The sequence below is a fragment of the Lycium barbarum genome, chromosome 1 (assembly GCF_019175385.1).
Source record: "Lycium barbarum isolate Lr01 chromosome 1, ASM1917538v2, whole genome shotgun sequence".
In the NCBI taxonomy this organism is placed as follows: Eukaryota; Viridiplantae; Streptophyta; class Magnoliopsida; order Solanales; family Solanaceae; genus Lycium; species Lycium barbarum.
Genome location: NC_083337.1, coordinates 142,516,668 through 142,539,382, shown reverse-complemented (window position 1 = coordinate 142,539,382; position 22,715 = coordinate 142,516,668). Strand labels below are relative to the sequence as shown.

The following is a 22,715-nucleotide window of genomic DNA, read 5'->3' as shown; positions in this document are numbered from 1 at the left end:
AATCAGTTTTCCAAATTTAAAAAATGTCCAATTTTTTAATAAGAAGGCTCAGTTTTCCAGATTTATTTTCTAAAAAATATTTTTCATATTTTTTAAAAAATAATTCAGTTTTTCATATTTTAAGAAAATACAGATTTTTAAGGAAAAAAATTAAGCTTTCCTGTTTTGTATGTTTCTCACTCTCTCAAAGAGAGTGAAACACACTCTCCTTGCCACATCAGCGCTTTTGTGGGTAAATATTCTATTTTAAATAAGTTTAGGGGGTAAATATTCTGTTTTAAATAAGTTTAGGGGGGTAATAGGACCCAGGGAAAGGTAAGGTGTGTCGTAGCAACTTCGGATATAGTTCAGGGGGGTAATAGTGTCTTATCCCTTTCTCTAAAATACCCTCGACGTCAACCTACTGGCCATAGATTGCTCTTGTTTTTTAACGGCCTACTTAAAAAGTATAATTAAAAGTTTCATATATTACGTGACACATTCTAATTGGTTAATTTTATAATAACCCTAAGCAAATTAAATCTCAACTCATAACCCGAATCCACCTAATAATCCGTACCCCCAACTAAAATTCCCACCAAACCAAAGACAAAACCCCATTAATTAGAACTAGGGGTGTTCATGGGTCGGTTAGACAAAACCCCATTAATTAGAATTAGGGATGTTCATGGGTCGATTTAGGTCGGTTTTGGGTTAAAACCAAAACCAAATCAATCTAGTCGGTTTTTAAAATTATTAAAATCAAACCAAACCAAATACATATAATACATATCCATTGGTTTGTTGTAGTCGGTTTGGGTTGGTTTTTAGATTTTAAAGAAAATTAAGGGTATTTCATTTTTTTCTACAATTAGGAGAGAATTTTCTACCATTTATAATCCGTTATTACCCTTTTATTGAGGTAGCTATAGTCACTATGGAGAAAATGTCTTAGGATTTATGATTTTAATTAAGTGAATAAAGTTTATAAAAAATACAAAAACTAAATCTAGGTAAATCTCATATAGTTATTTCATTGAATACATAAGCTTGAATTCATGGATTTCTTTTTTAAAATCGACTAAAGATATAAAATTCATTAGCCTATTAAAGATAAATACAATTTTGCTTAAAAAGTATAATTATTTAAAAGTATTTTTAAAATAATATTATATATATATTTATGTATAAAATTTGTCGGTTCGATTCAGTTTTTTCTTCGGGTTGCTTTTAGTAAAACCAAAACAAAACAAAATATTATCGGTTTTTATAACCTTTGGAGTTTCGATGATGTCAGCTAAACCTGTTAACCGGTTAAAACCGGTAACCGGAACCGGTTCAGGTTAACCATTTAAAAATTTACCGGTCCGGTTTCGATATTTTTGAAACCGGAACCGGACCGGTTTAACCGGTGAAATTAAAAAAAAAAAAACTGTTGGGTCGCCTGTCCTGTGCGTTAATGGACTGTTGGCAACGGTCCATTTGCAAAAATGGCCGTTGCCAAACGATCATTTTATTAATTTTTGGCCCCCAAATTTTTTTTTAAACACTTTAACCCATCCCCTACCCCTATATAAACCCTTCTTCATTTTCATTTTAATTCACACCAATTCACTCTTCTTCATCTTTCTCTCAAATCTCAATCTCTCAATTATAGTTACTTTGCAATAATTAGCCACAAAGTCTTATTATAGTTTCAACTTTCAATTATTAATTTTGCAATTATAATATTATTGGTGGAGTTGGTGATTTTGCAACAATCCAAAGTAGCTTTGGTGGATTTGCAATTCTAGCCGCCTTCACTTTGTTGGAAATTAATCCGGCAATCTCTATCTTTATTTTTCGCAATTTAATTCTAGCAATTTAATTTGTTGTAATTTATTTTCTTGTGATTTATTTGATTGTGATTTAAATTAATTCTATTTAATAATGTCAAAGAGATTAAGATGTGGTGCCGGTAGTAGTAGTCGTATTGTTAGGGGTGCGCTTAATGAGGAAACATTTATGGAAGAAACACCTAATTTAGGTATTGATGTTGGTGGAAATAATCCACTTTTAGGTCATAAGGCAATGCAACAACATTTTACCGACACTTTTAATGAAGACTTAGATGATGATGATGAAACACAACCCCCCGAAAATCCCATAGGAGATACATGTCCTGCACAATCACATACACAAGACAAACCGCCTAGAACTCGTAAGTCAACAGCTAAAGTTTGAAAATTTATGACTAAGAATAGGGAAAACCAATCAGCTACATGTACCCTATGTGGACAAGTATTTAGTTTTAAACAAGGAACTGGTAAGGATGGTGGAACGGGTACACTAAATGGTCATATGAGAACCAAACATATGGATGTTTGGGGAGAGCAAACGGGTTCAAATGTGGGGGGGATTCAAATGACGATAGACCCACGAACCGGTAGAAATTTTAAGTATGACAAGAAAAAAGAGCATGTAGAAATAGCTAAAATGGTAGCTTATGATTGTTTACCATTTTCCTTTCCCTCAGGTTTGGGGTTTGTTACTTACATTCAACGTTGTTAATCCGTTATTTGAAGGTATTCCTAGAAGTACTTGTAGAGCCGATGTTATAGATTTGTTTAAAAAATATAGATTTTATTTGCGCCATGTATTTAATTCTTTAAATTGTAATGTTTGTCTTACCGCTGATTTGGGTCTTAGTATTAACCATTTAGATTTTTTTGTTATTACATTTCATTGGGTTGATGACAACTGGGTTATGCAAAAAATAATTATAGCTTTTTTATATGACGAAGGAAAAGGTCGTCACGATGGAACATTTTTAGCCGATTCAATGTCTACTATTATGAGATTTTTTAACATTTATAGAAAAACACTTTGTATTGCTTTAGATAATGCTTCTAATAATACAAAGGCGATAGGTCTTATAAAAAGAGAACTAAACCCTCCGCTAAGAAATATTTTTCATGTAAGATGTAGTTGTCACATTTTAAATTTAATTGTTAAAGATGGTCTTGTGCATTTTGATGATTCTGTTCAAAAAGTTAGAAATGCTGTTGCGTTTCTTTTTTGTAATGCTAATAGGGGAAGAATTAGAGATTTTAAGAATGCTTGTGTGGAAAATAACCTTAGACCTAGGGAAATTCAAGTAGAAATTGAGACTAGGTGGAACTACATTTACATTATGCTACAACAAGCATATGAGTATAGGAATCCCATACAACAAGTTCACAACAAATATAATATTAATAGTGAGGATTGGTTAACTTTTAGGCATTGGGAAGATGTTAAAGAATGTGTTGAACTCTTAGAAATATTTTATAATGCAACTCTTGCTTTTTCTAGAAAATTCTATCCCACGGTAACCGGAATTTTAGCCTACTTAGCGGAAATAGCTAGAGTTTTACAAGAGTATAAATATAAACCCGATTATCAAGTGGCTATTTTTAAAATGATAATCAAATTTAAGAAGTATTTTTTTCCCATCCCAAATTTATTTATATTGGGTTCCCTTTTAAATCCTTGTTTAAAAGTGTCTTATACTAAAAATTTAATTAGTCAAATTTATACATTTTTAGAAATTGAAGAGGGAGTTCAACCATCTTTAGCTGAAGCCGAACTCGCTATTGATGATGAGTTTAGAAAAGTTTTTACTCATTATTCTAGTTTGGAAGAATGTGCTACACCTGTTACTCCACGCCCTACTACTTCTCATAGTAGCAAAAAGGGCTTGTCGGGTTTAAAAGTTTTACATTTACAGCCAACTTCTTCTTCTACTGCAAACTTTGATGAATATAATTTTTATTTGATGCAACCAAATGTGGATATCAAGGAACTGGATGAGTTGGACGTCTTAGCATGGTGGAAGAAGTACAAGGCAAGTTATCCGGTACTTTCAAGAATGGCTCGAGATATCCTTACGGTTCAAGTATCAACCATGGCTTCGGAGAGCGCATTTAGCCAAGGAAGACAGCAAATTAGAGACCATAGACATTCATTATCCGGCTTTAGCTTGCAAGTACTAGTGTGCATTCGCGATTGGATTAGATCGGAGCAACGCAACCAAAACTTAGAAGCGGAGGAAGGCGAAGAGGAAGAAATTGAAGATTTGATAGCTAGTGGACCGGACCAAATGGAAGACTTTGAAGATATTTCCATGACCGAATATGATGTGGGGGAAATTAACGAAATGGTTCAAAATTGGTGATTTTATTATTCTACTATTTTTGTACAACTCATGTATTATTTACAAGTTAAAAAAAAATACAACTTGCAAATAAATGTTATCCAAGAATGAATAAAATATATGGCTCATTGAGCTTTCTTCTATTTACTTGTGTTCATATTTTTACTTTTATTAAGTTAGGAATATACCTAAAATATACTAAGAATATACTTATAATATACATCTAATTAAATTAAAAATTAGAAAGTTATATACTTGAAAAATAACTAAAATATATTAAGAATATACTTATAATATATATATAAGTTATACATATATATAAGTTATATATAACTTAAATATATATATAAGTATATATAGTATATAACTTATATATAAGTATATAAAGTATATATATTAAGCTATACATATATATAACTATATATAGTATATAAGTATATAAGTATATATAGTATATAAGTATATATAGTATATATATTAACTTATATATACTATATATACTTATATATATGTACTATATACTATATACTATATATACTTATATATATGTATAACTTATATATACTATATATACTTATATATATGTACTATATACTATATACTATATATACTTATATATATGTATACGAAAAGCACTATTCTGTATTGCTGACTTGCTGTTAGCCTGTTAGTCAGTAAATATTTAAACTTTAATTATAAACTTGTATAACATATGTAAATCTACCTACAATATACTAATAAATACTATAATATATATATATATATATATATATAATACAAAAAACAAAAACAAAAAAGGTTTTAACCACTTTGAACTGGACCGGTTCCGATTTGGGATTTCAAACCGGTAAATCGGAACCGGTTAAGCGGTTCCGGTTAAAAGGTATAATGTCAGCCCAATAGTGTCCATAACCTAGTTATAACAATAAAGATTAAAAAAAAAAAGTAAAACTTACACAAATAGTTACTGTCGCACCCCATTTTAACCGGAGTCATATTTAGGGAGTATGACGTATTGGTGATTCCTGTTTATTTTGTTTTAAGGAGTCGCCACCTAATTAATTTAACGGTGAATTAGGACACCTAAATATTAACTAAGGTAAAGTTAAAACTAAACCTCCGTTAATGGTCTGCTTAACCAGTGTGATTCTAGGTAAGGGCTCTATATTATCCTAAAGGGAAGGGGTTAGGCATCCTTTAGAATCCGTTAACTTACGGTTATCCGACCAAACTTAGGTTAATTAATTTAGATTAAATGCGAAAATAATATTTAAGGAAATAATTTGTAAATTATTACTAAGGTTTTTAAAAGGATACAAATATAATAATGCTATTTAAAATAATGCTTATAGATATTACTAATGTTTTAAATGAGAAATATTAGCTAGCATAAGACGAATAGAAAATATGATAATTTATATAGAAAGAAAATTTTAAATGCCGTTTAGCAAAGAAGGTTTGAAATGCTGAGTAATACTTAAAAATATGTTGATATAATTTTAAATACTAATACTATTTTAAAAATAAAACTTGTAAAAGATAATTTACATATGAGTAATAGTTTTAATAGAAGATTTCGCAAATTGGAACTTTGAATAAAATAGTGTGATATGAATATGACTATGTAGAAAATCTAGACTATTCTTTAAATATAAAAGCAAAAGGACAGTGAGTTTTCTTTTAATTATTTTTTATTGACTATGTTTAATTAAATGCATGATTGATTCGAACTTGGAGGGTTATCTATAAATTATACTTATAATTGCGTATTAGTGGCGTTTTGAAACGTTTTATGATAAAATGTGACTCCTTTTACTTAAAATATATAGTCATGTCATTTTTGCAAATTGATTATTTCAAATAAAAACATGAAGAGAAGAGAATAATTTATGAAATTAATTGTTAGTTCTCTCTTAAGTTAACTACCCATAACTAAGACTAATCCACTAAACTTGCTAAGGTTCACCTAAATTAAGAAAATAAAACAAAATATAAAGTTAGTCACATAATACAAGTTAAAGGCATAAAAAAATATATAAAAAGGGCCAACTAATATCAAATGGGCCTGCCCGTTTTGGGCCACTGTGATCCACAGCTGCAGTTGGGCTCAGCCCATTTGTACACTGTCGCGCACTGTTCTTGCTTGTTGGGCCTTTGGCCCAGCATTTGTGTTTTCTATTTATTTTTTGCTGTAGATTGGGCTGGGCAGAGAGTTGACTCGAGAGCTGAGTTGTGTTGGGCTTTTAGCCCAACCAAATGTGGAGGAAAACGAGTCCCTCGGACTCGTATACGATGATCATGCATAAAACAAAAAAAAGGAAAAGGATTAGCATCTAATCGATGTATAAAGTTAAAACATGTGAAAATATAAATTCAAAAAAAAAAAACAGATTGTATATATGCTGTGTGTAATTTATGTATATCTCACACATACACATTCACAACTGATCAGAACTCACACCAATATAAAATGATCGTAATGTGCATGGCATTCTCAAGATTTCAAGGAAATTTACAATGACACTTTAACTAAAAGGAAAACCAACTTATCTGAATATCCCCTCTAAGCTATCATGCAGAAATTCATGATTTTAATTTCCCAGAAGAACATATAAGCAACGTTTAAGTAAGCATCCATTACTAAGGAATCTAACTCCGTGGTTTTAAAACTAAGTTCTTCCAAATACTTGTCCAAACTAACTGGATACAGATTTGCTATGAAAAAGATATACTTCATATATATACTAAATATACAAGCTTGTGTATATGCGTGGCATATAGAGCTCTGAATATATTTGGTATATTTTGACAATATCCCCTGCACGCTTACAATCAGACCGACTGCCATGTATACTTTACTGACGACTCAGCCTATCATGTCACATTAACAGAGAGTTCAAAGCTATTCATAGGGCATCCTTCCAGTGGTATACTTCTCATATATTTGAATATGGATAGACTTAGGCTAGGATAACACAAACATATTTTGACTATGCTAAGTTAAACAAACATTCAACCATACTTCACTGTAAAACTAACTCATCCCAAAAAAAACTTCATTGGACTAACTTTAAGCAGGCTAGGAAATTCAATCTCTTAGCAATCCGGGAGGGTCTTTCTGCTTCAACTATGATCACAATTTCAAATTGAGCAACAAACTGGGCCACTTTGCGTGTAATTTTTTTATGCTGATTCAACACTAAGCAGAACAGACTCAATAAATAAACATGACTTCATACTAGTTACCATACTAAGCAAACAAACTAAAAGGGCTAAGTATAGCTTTTACCAACTGACATACTAAACAAAAACAACCTAAATAACTGAATACAAGTTTCTTACCACCTGCAACGTTAAGCAACAAACTAAGTAGCTAATCCAGAACAAACTACTCACGATGGCATAAGAACCAAAATCAAAATAACAAGGGAATGGGCCAGATCTGCTCGATTTTAGCCACTTGATGGATGAGGGGTACATGAGTATATGCTTGAAACATAAAAGACAATCTTGGATTAAGAACACATTACCATAATAAACATCAACTTCTATACTTCATCACACCAATCACAGCATTACATCCACTATAATAATAGACTAACAAAACCATTACTCAAGCAAACAATAGCTTAAACTAAAACCACCACATACTGGTAATCAGATCCAAATTAATATATATCTGAATTCTACTTTAGATCATTCAATAACACAGGATATATGCTTAACAGGGACAAATTACACAATGCATTCGTATATATTTAAACCAACAGGATGGCTATAAGCATAAAGTAAACTACACATTAATCAAGAGCATCCAAACATGTCTTAAACTGAACTAACATATAATGCAGGCAAGTCGACAACAAACAACTAAGCAGGACAGTGAAAACTACATTTTTACACGCATTTAAACACACCTTAGGGATATGTTGAGCTAAACAGCAAGTTAAGCATGGAAACAGACTACATATCAGGACTGGAAGATAAAGAATATGAAGTTTACTGACCTTGAACTAAAGCAAACATCATTCTAAACCAGCAAAGCTAACCATATATACTTATATTAACATAAAAAACATTTAACTATACCAACAGATGAATGTGCTTGCATTAATATTCAGCTAAACAGGCTCATGATTAACTGAACTAAGGGGGAAATCATACAAATACAGGGGATAGCTAAAAGTAAAGGAGTTTCACATAGGTGCCAATGACTCAAGCCACTACTAATCAAACTATTTTGCAGGTTAAAATGACCATTACACATGATTTAAATTTATGGAGTAAGGATACATGACTAAGATGAATTAAACATAAACACCATTCAAATAGGATACTAGACAGCATCCAAACTTACATAAGAGTCAATAACATACTTAAGGACTAATCACAACGACAAAACTAACACCAAAACTGAAAACTGGACTATGTTAAAATAATAATGCAGTAAGCAACTAAGCAAACGACATTACATTAAACTAAACGGAAACAGACTTATGATGCTAAGACTGTATAACAACACTGAACTAACCATTAATTTTAACCATCGATCCCAAATATTAACAAACACATAACAAACAGCAAATAAAATCAGTACCCAAACAAAACTAAAACGAGCTCCTCTAAAACACCAAACAGAGTAGGCATGTATGGAGACCTGACTGTAAACAAAATGGCTTAAGGAGAAGAAGTTACCTTCTTCGGGTGCAGCGAAGTGGGGCTTCGAATCTTCGATCTACACTCGAACACTACCAAATTTGATGTTGCGAGACTCGAATTCGCGATATACTCAGATTCACAGCAACAACAAGGCAAACGAATATAAATTGAGATCTAGTATTTCAACCCGATTAAATAAAATTACGATTTGCTAAAGAAACTGGTTTTTATGGAGATTTTGAGGCGATTCAAGGGCTTGTTTTTGCAAGGCAATTTTGGGGGTTCTAAAACCTCTCTTTAGAACCTTAATTTTTCAGGGCATTCTGTGATTCAAAAAAAGGGCTACAAAATAGGGGCGGTTCTTCGGGTCCTCAAACCTGTCCTTAAATGATTCATCGCGCCACCATTTATAGGGTTTTGGCTCTTTTGAGTTGAAGAAAAAGGAGAGTGGAGCGGGGAAAAAGGAAGAGGAGCGGGGGAGCGTGTGTAGGGGTGAGGAGATGATGATGAAGAAGAGAAGGGAGTGGGGGAAAGGGAACGGCGTGGTGGGGAAAAGGGAAGAGGAGCGGCGGTGGTGGGGTTGGATGAAAAGAGGGGAGCGGCGGGGGTGAACGAGAAGAGGAGAGAGGCGGAGAGAAAAGAAAGGGAAAAGAAAAGTGAAGGGAAACCCTTTAGGGTTCCCTTATTCTGAAACGGGAATGGGCTGGACCCAGTCCATTTGTGGACTGGGTCAAATTTTGGACCAGGTATTAAAAGAATGGGCTAGTCAAAAACATTTATGAGTTGATTGGACTTTGATTCGAGGTCCGATAAATCAGAAATACGGACTGAGTGCACGAAATAACTTGTGTTAAAATATTGCTCAATATGAGATTATGCTCATTAATGCTCAGATAAAAATTGGCGTTGTAATAGCCGTGCAATAATATTTTGAAAATCCACAGTAAAATAAATATTATTATTTAATTATGCAAAGATAAATGCGATGTGTGTGCGTAAGCTGGTAAAATGTCGAAATGATAAAAAAATTGTGAATTATAGTACTAATAATAATAATAATAATAATAATAATAATAATAATAATAATAATAATAATAATAATAATAATAATAATAATGATAGTAATCGTAATAGAATAATGAAGTGTCGGTATTGATAAGAGGCTAATAATTTAGTAAAAAATAAATATATATATTTTTTAATTTTCTAAAAATATTAGAAGCGTAAATAGGTATTTTGGAGGAGAGGCGGGACAAAATTGGGTGTCAACAGCTACCTTTTAATAACTTCTAACTAATTATAGCTACAAGTTGAAGATTTACAATTCGTAACTGCTTTTGGCTGTATTTCAGTTGTATCTCGCATTTTTGAAATACAGTGAAATATAGCGAAATATAAAGAAATACAAAACACGTTAGAGTAAATTTAGGCTCTATTTTTGGAACATATTTTTTTAAAAAAAATTCTGAGAGAAAAAATAGGCTATACTTTTGGAACATAATCTTCTTTTCCTTTTTAAATAGTAAGTCAAATTAAATCAACCATATTTCACACAAATCATTGAAGAGTAAAATCAGGCCCTAATTATGGAACAATTTTTTTTTTTTTTAATTATGGGATTCAATTTAAACTTCCCATAAATCACGCATAACGGTTGTTCTTCCATAAAAGCTTACGAATCTCTCTCAACTTTTATCACAATCAAAACTTTTTGAATTCAAAAACCACTAAAGATCTAAAAACTTCCAAATACAGAAAAATAAACACTGAAATATAATGAAATATGGTTAATTGTTTAAGAAATATAAAGTTGTAGTATGCGTATATACAATGGAATACAATGAAATATATCAGAAACTGTTTCATAAATTAGAAATACAAAATGCAGAAATACAGCGAAATACAAAAGTCGTGAAAATAAAATGTTGTAAAAATAGGCTCTATATTTGGAACATTCACTATATTTACACCAAAAAAAGATAAATACATTGAAATACAGCGAAATAATGTACTGAAATACACTGAAATATACTGAAAATTAAATATATTGTTTGTTAATACACAGAAATACACTGAAATATACTAAAACATTTTATCAAACACTTGGTGGGCATAAAACACCACAACTCTCATCAATGGTGTTCTCATGGGAAAGAAGCGTGTCGTCTCAGATTTCTACAAAAAGGACGTTATCCAGAGATAAAGACTTTCAATTGGACTAGTTAATAAAGCTGCACTCTGTCGTCCTTCACCGTTGTTAGAGCTCTTTTTTTCACTCCGTCGTCGACCATGGCTGCTGCTACTACTGTAGGATTCTTCTGATGTAGGTGATGGAACAGAAGCATATGGAGTTCAGATCTGAAGAACTAGAACCTTAAGGTTTTTTTCGAGTTTGGAGATGGTAGTAGGTGTGGGTGGTGGAGATAGAGAAGGGAGGGAGGGGTAAGTGAGTGGAAGGAGAAGAGAGGCTGGAGATAGAGTAAGGGAGGGAGAGAGGCGGCAGTGAGGCCAGGGGAAGGAGAGAGAGGAGAGGGATTTTTTTTTTAAGGTTTGGAGAAGATGATAAATCTTAAATGTGTAGTGAGGGAGAATAGAGAGGTACATGTATTTCAAAAGTTACTGGACCAGTTATGAAATGTAATTTTGGAAAAATAAAGCTACAAAAATTAAATAAAAAATAAAATATTTATTATTCATAAATAAGTCTTACAGATAGCTATGACAAGTAAATTTTCCTAAAAAAAATGGGCTATAACAAGCTTTAGTTAATCATGTTGTTAAATTGTTGCATATTTCGTTTTTCGATTTAGGAGAATGGGTTTTGTAATCTTAATCAATTGTGTAAAACTATGTTTCTAGTTCATTACTCTATTTTATTTCCAATTCTAGTATTTTTTTAAAGCGTCCATGGGGTGGCCGGAGACGGAGTTGTTCGCCGGAGCAAGAAGAGGAAGAGGGATTCCAGCTTTAAACGGGGGTTTTTGTCCTTGGTTGATTAGGCATTTAAGTCGGGCGCAGGTTAGGTGGATTGAGATTTAATTAGTTTAGGTTAATGATAAAACTAACCAATAAAAACGTGCCACATAATAAGTGAAATTTTTAATCATATATTGAAAGGGTGTTGTTAAAAATAAGGGCAATTAAGGGCCAATAGGTTGACGACGGGAGATTTTAGAGCGAATAGGTAAACGGAGGGTAATTTTGTACCAAATCCGATAGCTCAGGGACATTTTAGTCCCTTTTCTGAACTTTATATTACATAAAATTGATGTTGTATAAAAATTATCATTTATAATAGTAAAAGTAATCTCATAATCTCTGATATAAATTTTTGTTCAACTTTTTATACTTAAGAGCACTTATCCCAAACTTTAAATGGAAGGCGAAATTGTCCCATTTTAAATAGTTCTAAGGACAAAATTAACCTATTGTCCCTTATTTTGGAGTAACCGTTATTAAGAAGGATATTTTGAATTATTTAGCTAGTTGGAGGATATTTTTGAGCTAATTGACTAACGACAAAGGAATTTTTAAGCCGAAAAACATAACGGAGGACAAGTAGACTTATTTCGAAGAGTTTAGGATTTCAATATGCTGTTTTTTAATACTATCATGGATGTAATAATTAATTGTTATTTTACTTGAATTAATACAAATCATATGCATTTAGTTGCTGAAAGTGAAAACAACCAAATGACCCGTTTGGCCATAAGAATTATTCACTTTTTTCCGAATTTTTTTTTCACTTTTTTTAAAAATTAGTGTTTGGCCATGAGAATTCCAAATACAACTTGAAGTTGTATTTGGAATTTGAAAAACAAGAAAAACTTATTTTTCACAACCAAAACAAGTACATTTCAACAAAAAATACTATTTGCAAAAACTATGGCTAAACACAACTCCAACTCCAAAATTTCACAAAAAGTGAAAAAAAATTTGATTTCTATTGCCGTTTCCTACTAATTTATGCCATTTCAGATTTAGGAAATATAAATATGCATCAAAATTTCAAGAAGCATGTTTTGGAAAAGTTTTCAATTATAAAACATGACACTACGTACAGAACTAGGCTAGGGTGCCTAACTCAAGCATTAAATCATGCCAATTGCTAACCATAACAAAATATCTCTGGAATGCGGTGAGTGTGGTGGCTTCTAGGCATGTGCATCTTAGAAAACAGTTTTAACTTGTATTCAACAAGTTGTTACTCGACTAAGAGTGATTTAGGATGTAACTTGTATAATGTCGTTTAAGGGGAGAAGATAATATGAACGGAGCAGGAGAGTTTAAACTAAAATACTAGTTTATTTGATGAAATTTTTTATTAAACTTTGTAATTACTGAGTAAATTGACTCATAACAGTCATCCTCGCTTGAGAACCAACAAACTCGTTGGTCACAGTTGGCACCATCTCTTGAATTCGGCGCTCTTAACACCCTTATGGTTCAGTGCCACCCCCTTACACTGCTCCTAGTCTTTTACCTTGCCACCACTCTAAATTGCGGCTTAAAGTATTGATCAATCGATATTGCTACCAACCGTTATAAACTGAATAAGAGAGTCCAATCCGAAAAACTAGCCTAGCTCTGACTATTAAGAGAGTTTATTCATCCTATAAACTTATTACTTTTCCTCTCTTTTGCAAATCATAATTAATGAATTTGATTGATCACAAGTCAAGACAATGAGCCTGTTTGGATGGGCTTAAAAAAAACTGCTTATAAGCTGAAAATAGCTTATAAGTCAAAAAAAATAAAAAATTGATGTACTCTAACTTATTTTTTTTGACTTATAAGCTGTTTTCAGCTTATAAGTTGCTTTAGATAAGCTAAGCCAAATGGGTCAAATTATTTTTTGGGGCTTATTTTAGCACAAAATGACTTATAAGCTGGCCAGTCAAACAGTCAAAAAAACTTAAAACAGCTTATAAGCAACTTATAAGTCAATCCAAACGGGCTCAATATTATTATAGACAGAACCGGAGAGTCCACCTAATAATGTCCTTTAACAAAATTTAGCTAGCGATCGATGAGTGTGGTTTACTGTCTAGTCATTCAGTGTAGTTTACTGTCTAGTCATTCCTCGTAGTCATTGGGTAATGCAAGGAAAGGTGATGCCTATTCGTGAAAGGAAATTGATTCTTCTCCAATGAATATTGAAAATTATTACTCCAAATTTGGTTATATATTGGAACAATCTATATATAATACTATAAAGTTAGGCATAGACAGGGTGATGTGACACCTCTCTATGACCACCATTGTTATTTATCTTTTTTCTCCTTTTTTTTGCTATTTTCTCTTCTAATTTTGCTAAAAAAAACTCTAATAATCTTGGTTCTTTTCCTCTTTCCTATTTGAAGTCCATATTAATTTTATATATTAATTGTATGTCATTTGTGAAGAACCGATGGAAGTTACCCACGTCCTGTTGTCAATTTTTTGACCTTTTATTCTTACATTTTTTCCTTAAATTATTTGCTAAGATTAAATTATATAGGAGTATATTTCAAATATAGGGGGAAAAAAAGGAGTGATGTGGCACCTCTATTTGTCTAAAGATCATATTTGTCTTATTTTTCCTTTTTTTGCCTTTTTCTTAATTTTGTAATTATTTTATTTTAAAAATTTATCTCCCTAACTCACACCTCTTCATTTTCATAACTTCTCCTCTTAATTAGTTAATTAATAATATCCATAATTCACATTAGTTTACCTTAATTATAAGAAAATGTTACCTCCTTAGTCCTTTCCTCTTCTTTGAGGCTATTAATCTGTACGGATTAGACATTGAAAAGCAAGAAGCAAGGCAACGGCAGCAACAAAGGGTCCGTGTGTTTTCTCTATTTTCTTGCCCGTTATGGAAAAACCAATGGTAATTCTCCACAATTGTCATTTCAAAACAGGTTTTGTGTTCTTGGTTTCATGCCCATTCCACAGTGAAGTTAAAAATAATTGACCAATTTCATCTCTCTCTTTCTTCTTTCCTTGCTCTTTTATGCTTTTATTTTCTTTTCGTCTTCATTTTCTTGTAGGATCTTTCTTAACTTGCATAAAAAATTGCAGGATTGAGATGGATTCATTTATTGAAGAAGCTCAAACCAATAGCTATCTTCGGGCTTTTTTATTTTATTTTTTTGGGTAAGTTCTATTTTTATTTGTTATCGGAGATTCAGATAAGTTTTTGGACACACTATTGAGCATCTTTTTGTTGCATCATAATTCCATTATTTTGTACTTTAGCAATAGTTTGTACATTGTTGGAGGCCAAAAATATAAAGCTAGTCAATAGCATGTGTTGAGGCTCGAAAGTCCTTCCTCCCTCATCAAAGTTTGCTTCTTCGCTAAGAAGTAATTCACTTTTTATAATTCATTTTCATAATAAATTATTTTGAAACTTGTAAGAGCACAGAAACTTCATGCTGATCAAGATCGTTTTAATTTGTGTAGTCTGTTGATACCAATATTACATAGATATGATTATTTGATTCCAAAAATAAGATTGCACATGCAACATTTAGCACTTTCAAGGAATTAAAGAAAACCTAAAGAAAAAGAATAAGAGAGAGTTTTGTGATATAATAAAATGTGTATGTTGACGTCAATAAGAATTGAAATTAACAACTAATTTGTTAACTGCGGATATAAACATGAAAAATAAAAACAAGGTGAAGAAGAGAGGAACGGCCAAAAGGTGCAGATATATTTATTTTGTAGTTCATTTTTCGTTTTTTCCGGATACAGATGGTTAACAAAAAAAGATGCGAGCATATAATTACTTTATTTATTTATCTTTTCTTGTATTATGCTGCAGTTACACTATCTTTAGAGGAAGGATGATAATGAACTTGAAGAGCACATTTAACATGAAAGGAGGCCTTGATAAATCGCTACCATCCACTATTTTTTTTAGCGTTTGACTCATCCCAGTACCTGCAACTTTTTTTCCTTTCTCCTACAAGACTGAATTCTAATATTATTGCAAGCCAAACTTTATATGAGCTTACATATTAAAATTTTATTAAACATAGACTTGGTTATTGATCTCCCTCTCTTTAAATATATTTACCTATATTATGGAGAGGCATGAAAACTAAAACACAATTAGAAATATTCTTTATAGTTTATATTATTTAAAGAATGCTTAAAAGAACAATACTAGTAAGAATATGTTAGACTTTTTAAATACTAACAGTATATAAAATGAGCACTCACACTGCGCGAAGCGCGGACAAATTCACTAATTTCAAAGCTATACGCCACAAAAGTTTACCATCTTCGATCTTTTTTACAAGGATACCAAGCACTCTTCATTTGACAGCTCATCGCATCTAGGCACCGATTTAATTATTCAAGAAGATACTAAAAATTGGATGAATAAATAAACTCGTCACGTGGATCATTGTCGAGCTACCATGAACAGTATCTTAAAATGCCAAGGTCATAAGTGATGACCAAGAAAAGCGCTTTGAATTGCAGCTTATAAGCTAAAAAAAAATAAGTTGGGTAGTCTAACTTTTTTTTTTTTGCTATTTTCAGCTTATAAGCTGCTTTAGATAAGCTAAGTTAAATGAACTCAATTATTTTTTTGAGCTTCTTTTAAGCACAAAATGACTTTAAGCTGGTCAGTCAAACACTAAAAAAAAACTGAAAACAGCTTATAAATAACTTATAAGTCAATCCAAACGGGCTCTTAATTAGGATCCAGAACGAAATGCAAATATCGCTTAAAAGTTTGGTCGAGCAAAAAGACTTCGCTAGCTTTATAGAATATACTGCAATTATTATTGACACGGTAAGCAAAAACTTACTGACTCAATAAATTTTAATTTAAACGAGAGAGCACAAACTATTAAAAAATTTCTCCATTCATACTTAACGTAAGGCATATAGTTAAGGTGAATATATCACTTCCGTCGAACCAAACTCCCTGATATTGATTCTACTAGTCTAATCGTTAAGAAAGTGTTCGTCATAATCGATGTGGTTATAGTTCAATGAATTTATCCATGCTAATTGAACTACTCTTGGGCTTGTTTTACCATTGTTTTCACAATTTCCAACTTAAGAGGATGTGCCATAAATTTCGAGAACCTGTGAGACATTGAGTGGTTTGACATGAATTTGTTGGGAGAAGGAAAAAGTTGTTTTGTAGTCTCAACTCAATAATGTGGGTCTCATTGAACAGTTTTCATATTCTTTCAGTATTTGACGGCGCAATAACAAATAGATAATCATTCAAGACAAGTGGGCATGTCTTAGAAGAAAAATAAGAAAATAACAAGAATTTAGGTTCACGCTATTGCCTTTAGGGATTAGTGGTAAGCCAAAACGCAGAACTCTTTGAAACGCATACTAGTCTTTCAATAAAGTGCAAATCGACATTCTTATTATTGATCATGTTTTATTTTTATACGTAAGAGATTAAAAAAAATAACAGACAAGTAATTAGCATAATCATTTTCTTTTATTTAAATTGTAAAATGTTCATCCATTTCCTCTTCCGAAATATACTAAATTTAAATTAGCTTAATAAAAAGAATTGAGTGAGAATTTATGGATCTGTGATGCCGGTGGTTGGACATGAGCAAGTCAAATGTGAGATCGACATACGCGTGGCTTTGGCATGCAATTAAGCAAAAATAATTTTGTCTATTTTGGCTTTTCGTGTTTTGCTTTTTTCCTTTTTTCTATCCTTGTCCAGTTGTCCTGCCTTTGAATAAATTACGGTAAAAAGTTTCTGTAAATTGAAGAATTTTCAACTAAACACTATTTGAGGAAGGTTCACTTTTTAACTTTTGAGAAAAATTTAGAAACTTCTTTCTTATAGAAGGATGCACGTAAATAAATTCCAAAGGTATTTCTCAAAAAAATAAAAAATCATATCGTATAGTCCCGCTCGAGTTGCCAAGTCTGGGCGTCTGGATAGAGTCTCATACCCATGTCAGATGGTGCAGTTGGACATTTTATATTTATGGTCCTGCACAATTATCACCTCATGAGCTAATTTTTGTGAATGAGTTAGGCACAACATTCATTTTTTTATCGTGATATTAGAATCGATCCATTCTGATTTTTAGTTTACTTGATGTTGAGACGCCCCATATTTTAGTTCGCAGATCTGAGCGTGCAGGAGAGTGTTAGAAGCCCCATATCAGTGTAAGATAGCGCGCTTGAACAATTTATATAATCTTGAACAATACTCAAATCATGAGCCAATTTTAAGGTCAACTTAGACTCAATATTAATTTCTTGTCACAACTAATATCAGAAATTTGTTTGGTTGTACATAAACAAATAGTCTAGGACTTTACATGTAAGATCTTTTTATAACTGCTATGATTAATTTCGATTTAATCTCGAAGGAGATGACAATTACTTTTATCATTATCATTCATTGTTGCTGGACCATTTCTTTCCTTTAGAGCCCGTTTGGATTGGCTTATAAGTTGCTAATAAGCCAAAAAAAATAATTGAGCCCGTTTGACTTACTTTATCTAAAGCAAAAAAATAAAATAAGTTAAGTTATCCCAATTTTTTTTTTTTGCTTATAAGCTATTTTCAGCTTATAAATTGTTTTTTTTAAGCCCATCTAAAGAGGCTCTTACTCCCATTCCTAACTCCTAACTCTGTATCTCCCAAAAAAAAAAAAAGGCACAGAAAGTTAAAAGAAAAATCTTAAAGGATAGGAGCATCAATTTCGCTTTTACTTTCATAAATCTCGTTTAGTTGATTTTCTTTTAGAGTAAGCAATGTTTAATCCTGTAAGCTAGAAACCAGAAAAGCGAAGATAATTACTAATTAAACAGAGTTGACGAAGAAAATAAAAACAAAATTAAATGAAGTTGACCATCTTCAACGGAGCTTTAACAATTACCGGTGGCTTTTCATGTGGTACAACAAATCAACTAGTAACAGTTTATTGACTAGTAGTCTTTATACAATGTTTATTTTTAGTCAAACAAAAAGTTCTTGAATTCGGATCGCATTATTTATAGGATAAACTCATGAAGTAAATTGAAGTAGCATTGAGGTAATCCGTCCATCCACTTTGTTTGACATGTTTAGAACTTAGAAGTAAGAGGCCAAAGTAATTTTATTGTAATTTTTAATAAATAATTACATATTTGGAAATGAAATAAAATAGACTATTCTCTTTAAGTTAAAATAGTTACAGATTTAATATAAAGATATTCTGAGATAAATATGAAATAGAAAGACTGACTCTTCAAATAGTAAACGTGTCAAATTAAGTAGATCAAAAGATTTGTATTTCTTATTGCTATTATTATAAGAAGATGTCGTAAAACTCAAACCAAAAATAATTTTGAAAAGTTAGCCTACAAAAGGAGTGCTTAATGTACTTTTATTTTGTTTTAAGTAGGAAAAAATTCAAAAGAAAGATGCTGATGCAATGGAATTCTTAAAAGAGTTAACACACCGATTTTCGTTTCCTTTTTCAAAACAGAGTTTGATTATGTATTGGATTGATTTTTCGAAAAAGTTTTAAAAATGAGTTTCAACTTTGAAAGTAATTTGCTTTGAAGTAATTTTTTTTACTCGCAAAATTTCAATATTTTTTAATTAAAATGTATGCCAAAACACAATGTAAATTTTCAAATACATCTTTAAAACTTAACTTCAAATATTTTTTTCAAGTATCACCTTTTTATGTCCATACACCTACTTAATCACTTGATTAAAACTTTTTCGAGGAAAAGGGTTGCCACTTAATGATCGGCGACCTAATTAATAGTAGTACAGAGCACAGTACAAACAGGCATAGGCCTGTAAAAAAAAAACAATAAAAGTAATTCTAGAATATTTCTTTATTTACATTCTATTTAAAAATAAAGGGATCACGCTGAGACGGCAAGAGTTGCATGTTTAGTTACTCCCCACGAATCACGATCACGAGTAGTTGAATAGTATTTAATCTATTTTCGCCGTCCCATTCAAAATTAAATCATATTTTTAATACAATTTTTACAGCTATGTAAAAAATAGTTTAGTGAAAATTCTAAGCTCATGCCTCATAAAAGAGTTCAAATGTTATTCACTCAATGTAATATTTTTAGATTATTTACAAATTATTTATCAGAATGGGAGCCTTGGAATAATATTAAGTTGCATTCTTGTGACTTTACCTATATGTCACACGTTCAAAGTCGGGGAATCAATTATCGATGCTTGTGTTAGCATAAATTATCCACATCACACCTCTTTTACGGTGCAACCCTTTACTGAACCATACCCAAACGATATGCTTCGTGCACATAGCTGCTCTTTTAAAAAAATATATATATATTTACCTTAAGTTTTTGGGGTGCAATTTTTTCTACAATTTTGAGGTAATCATATTACCTTTATTTGCAATCATGTTAAGTAATTATGTAAATAGCTTAAACACTCATATATAGTACTCCCTCTATTTATTTGTCTTATTTTTCTATTTAATCCATTACGAAAAAAATGTCTCTCTCATTTTTTTGACAATTCTTTAATTTTAATTTTTCACATGACATATTTAAGAACACAAGATTCAAAAGTTTTCATTATTTTTTTTAAATTTAGTGCTTAAAATCAGACAAACAATTGAAACGAAGGGAGTATAAATCTTTATTTGTAATTATGTTTCAAGTAACTTAATTATGTAGATATTTTTGTTATACTAAAATACTCCCTCTGTTTTAATTTGTTTGAACCTATTTTTTTTTTAGTCTGTGCCAAAATGAATGATTTACTTTATGAATTTGGAAACAAATTCACTTTATAAATGATTTACAGCCACACAAATTTTTAAGACTTATTTTGGATCACAAGTTTCAAAAGTCTTCCCTCTTTCTTAAATATCATGCCTAATTAAATAGGTTCATATAAATTGAAACGGATAGAGTATACTTTAACTTATGGATTGGTTAAAGTAAAAAAAGAAAAGATTGTAAGTAGTAATAAATTAGCATTGAGAAAGCAAATCACATCACAAGTGTTTATGGTGGAAGAATGCTTGTTACCTACTTCTCCTCTTAAAAGCCCTTTTTATAAGTTCCCACTCCCACTCTGCTTCCTCAACTCTCTCCTTTCCATTCAACCTTACTAGAGAGAGAGAAACAACCATCTATACATGCACATCTACTTGTATCTATCTATATCTTGTTACTACTAACAGTGCTAAACCTTAATCTTTGATCTGTTTTGGTTTGTTGAAAAAATCAATGAGTATGGAAAAGCATAAATGTAAGCTATGTTCAAGAAAATTCTCAAGTGGTAAAGCTATGGGTGGTCATATGAGGTCTCATTTAAGGTCTCTACCACTTCCACCAAAAACTCCACCACAAAATCAAGATTCTGGTGGTGGTCTTAGTGAATCAACTCTGTCACTCTATTCAGTTGAGGAAATTGAAGAAGAGAAACATTTGGGTAGTTATGTGTTAAGAGAAAATCCAAAAAAGAGTTCCAAGATTGTAGATCCTGAGTTTTTGGATGCTGGTTCAGTTGTACATGATAAAGATCAAAGTGAAACTGAGTCAACTAAGAAACCAACAAGGAGAAGATCTAAAAGAACTAGAAGAATGTTCATATCTGATGAAAAATCAGTTGATGATGTAAAAAAAGAGAAATCTTTAAGTTCATTTTCAGATACTTCACCTGAAGAAGATGTTGCTGTATGTTTAATGATGCTTTCTAAAGATGTATGGAGAAATTCACATGACCAAAAACAAGGCAAGTACTACCAATGTGAGATTTGTAACAAAGTGTTGAAATCTTCACAGGCTTTAGGAAGTCATAAAACAATTCACAAGAAAAACAACAGTTCTTGCATTGAAGAAGAGAACATTAAGGGGAAGTCAAAAGAAAATTTGAGGCAATCGAGAGTGAAGAATGTGGATGATGAGAAAGTGCATGAATGTCCATTTTGTGGGAAAATATATGGGTCAGGTCAAGCACTTGGTGGACATAAAAGATCACATATGTTGAGTTCATCAATAACTGGTTCTTCATCATCAAAAGTTGGTGATAGTTTAATGGATTCAAGTTCTGGTAAATTCCCATTTGGGTTTATAGATCTTAACATGCCAGCTCCAATGGAAGATGAAGATTTTAGTGTTTCTTGATTAATCAATCCATTAAAGCAGAGCCATTGGAGAGAAGAATATGGGAGGTCAAAATGGTCATTATCTCATTTTCTTTTCTTGTTGTGTTTTGTTTTTGCTTTCCATTATTCTTTAGTAATTTTGTTGAAATGGGTTCTGCTTTGTTATAGAAAAGTATTGAATTTTGTTCCAGTTTTAGCTCCTCTATTTTAGCGTTAGTTGTAAGTCACATTTGCTTTGAAACCTTCACAAGCAATCTGAAAATCAGTTGTAGAAACAAACTACTGACAGAGATTGGCCTTTGGGGCCCTAGCCTCCCTGTGCTGGGTAGCATACGAGAAGACTTTCCGTACTTTTTAAATTTATTTTTATTTTATATAATTTGATTTTAGATGAGATTGAGCTGAGAATTCATATAATTAATCCCGATTTAAGATAGTAATCGTTATTGTAATGATGTTTGATCTAGGGGCAGAGTGGAAGCAAACAGTAGATTTATGTTAAGAAATTAATCAATTATATACATATTAAATTTAGAACTTAGTGGTTAGCATGTAAAAATCGTTGTTTTAAATAAAGCGAAAATTCTGATTTCGCCTCTGATTTGATCCTAACTTACATGAAAATGAGGAAAAGTTATAGTAGTTGTTGTAATGTGACGTTGGGATTAATTTGCGCGTGTATTTGCTACATTTTAGGGATGTAGAAATACTCACTTGGATATGCAGTATAGCATATGAGTATTGCTTGTGATAACAGAACATTGAATCAGTTTTGGTCTGTGAACACAGCAAATATGCCTATGATAG

General features: G+C 31.6%; 1 protein-coding gene across 1 annotated transcript; it reads left to right on the top strand.

The window, feature by feature from the left end:
• The first annotated feature begins 20,821 nt into the window (after positions 1–20,821).
• On the top strand, positions 20,822–22,285 carry LOC132641052 (zinc finger protein ZAT1). Its single transcript, XM_060357929.1, has one exon. It carries the CDS (start codon positions 21,028–21,030, stop codon positions 21,925–21,927), a length of 900 nt encoding a protein of 299 aa, XP_060213912.1. The 5' UTR covers positions 20,822–21,027; the 3' UTR covers positions 21,928–22,285.
• The last annotated feature ends 430 nt before the right edge of the window (positions 22,286–22,715 follow it).

Excerpts from the sequence above, each read along its gene's own strand:
- LOC132641052 (XM_060357929.1), top strand. The coding sequence starts at position 21,028 with ATGAGTATGGAAAAGCATAAATGTAAGCTATGTTCAAGAAAATTCTCA.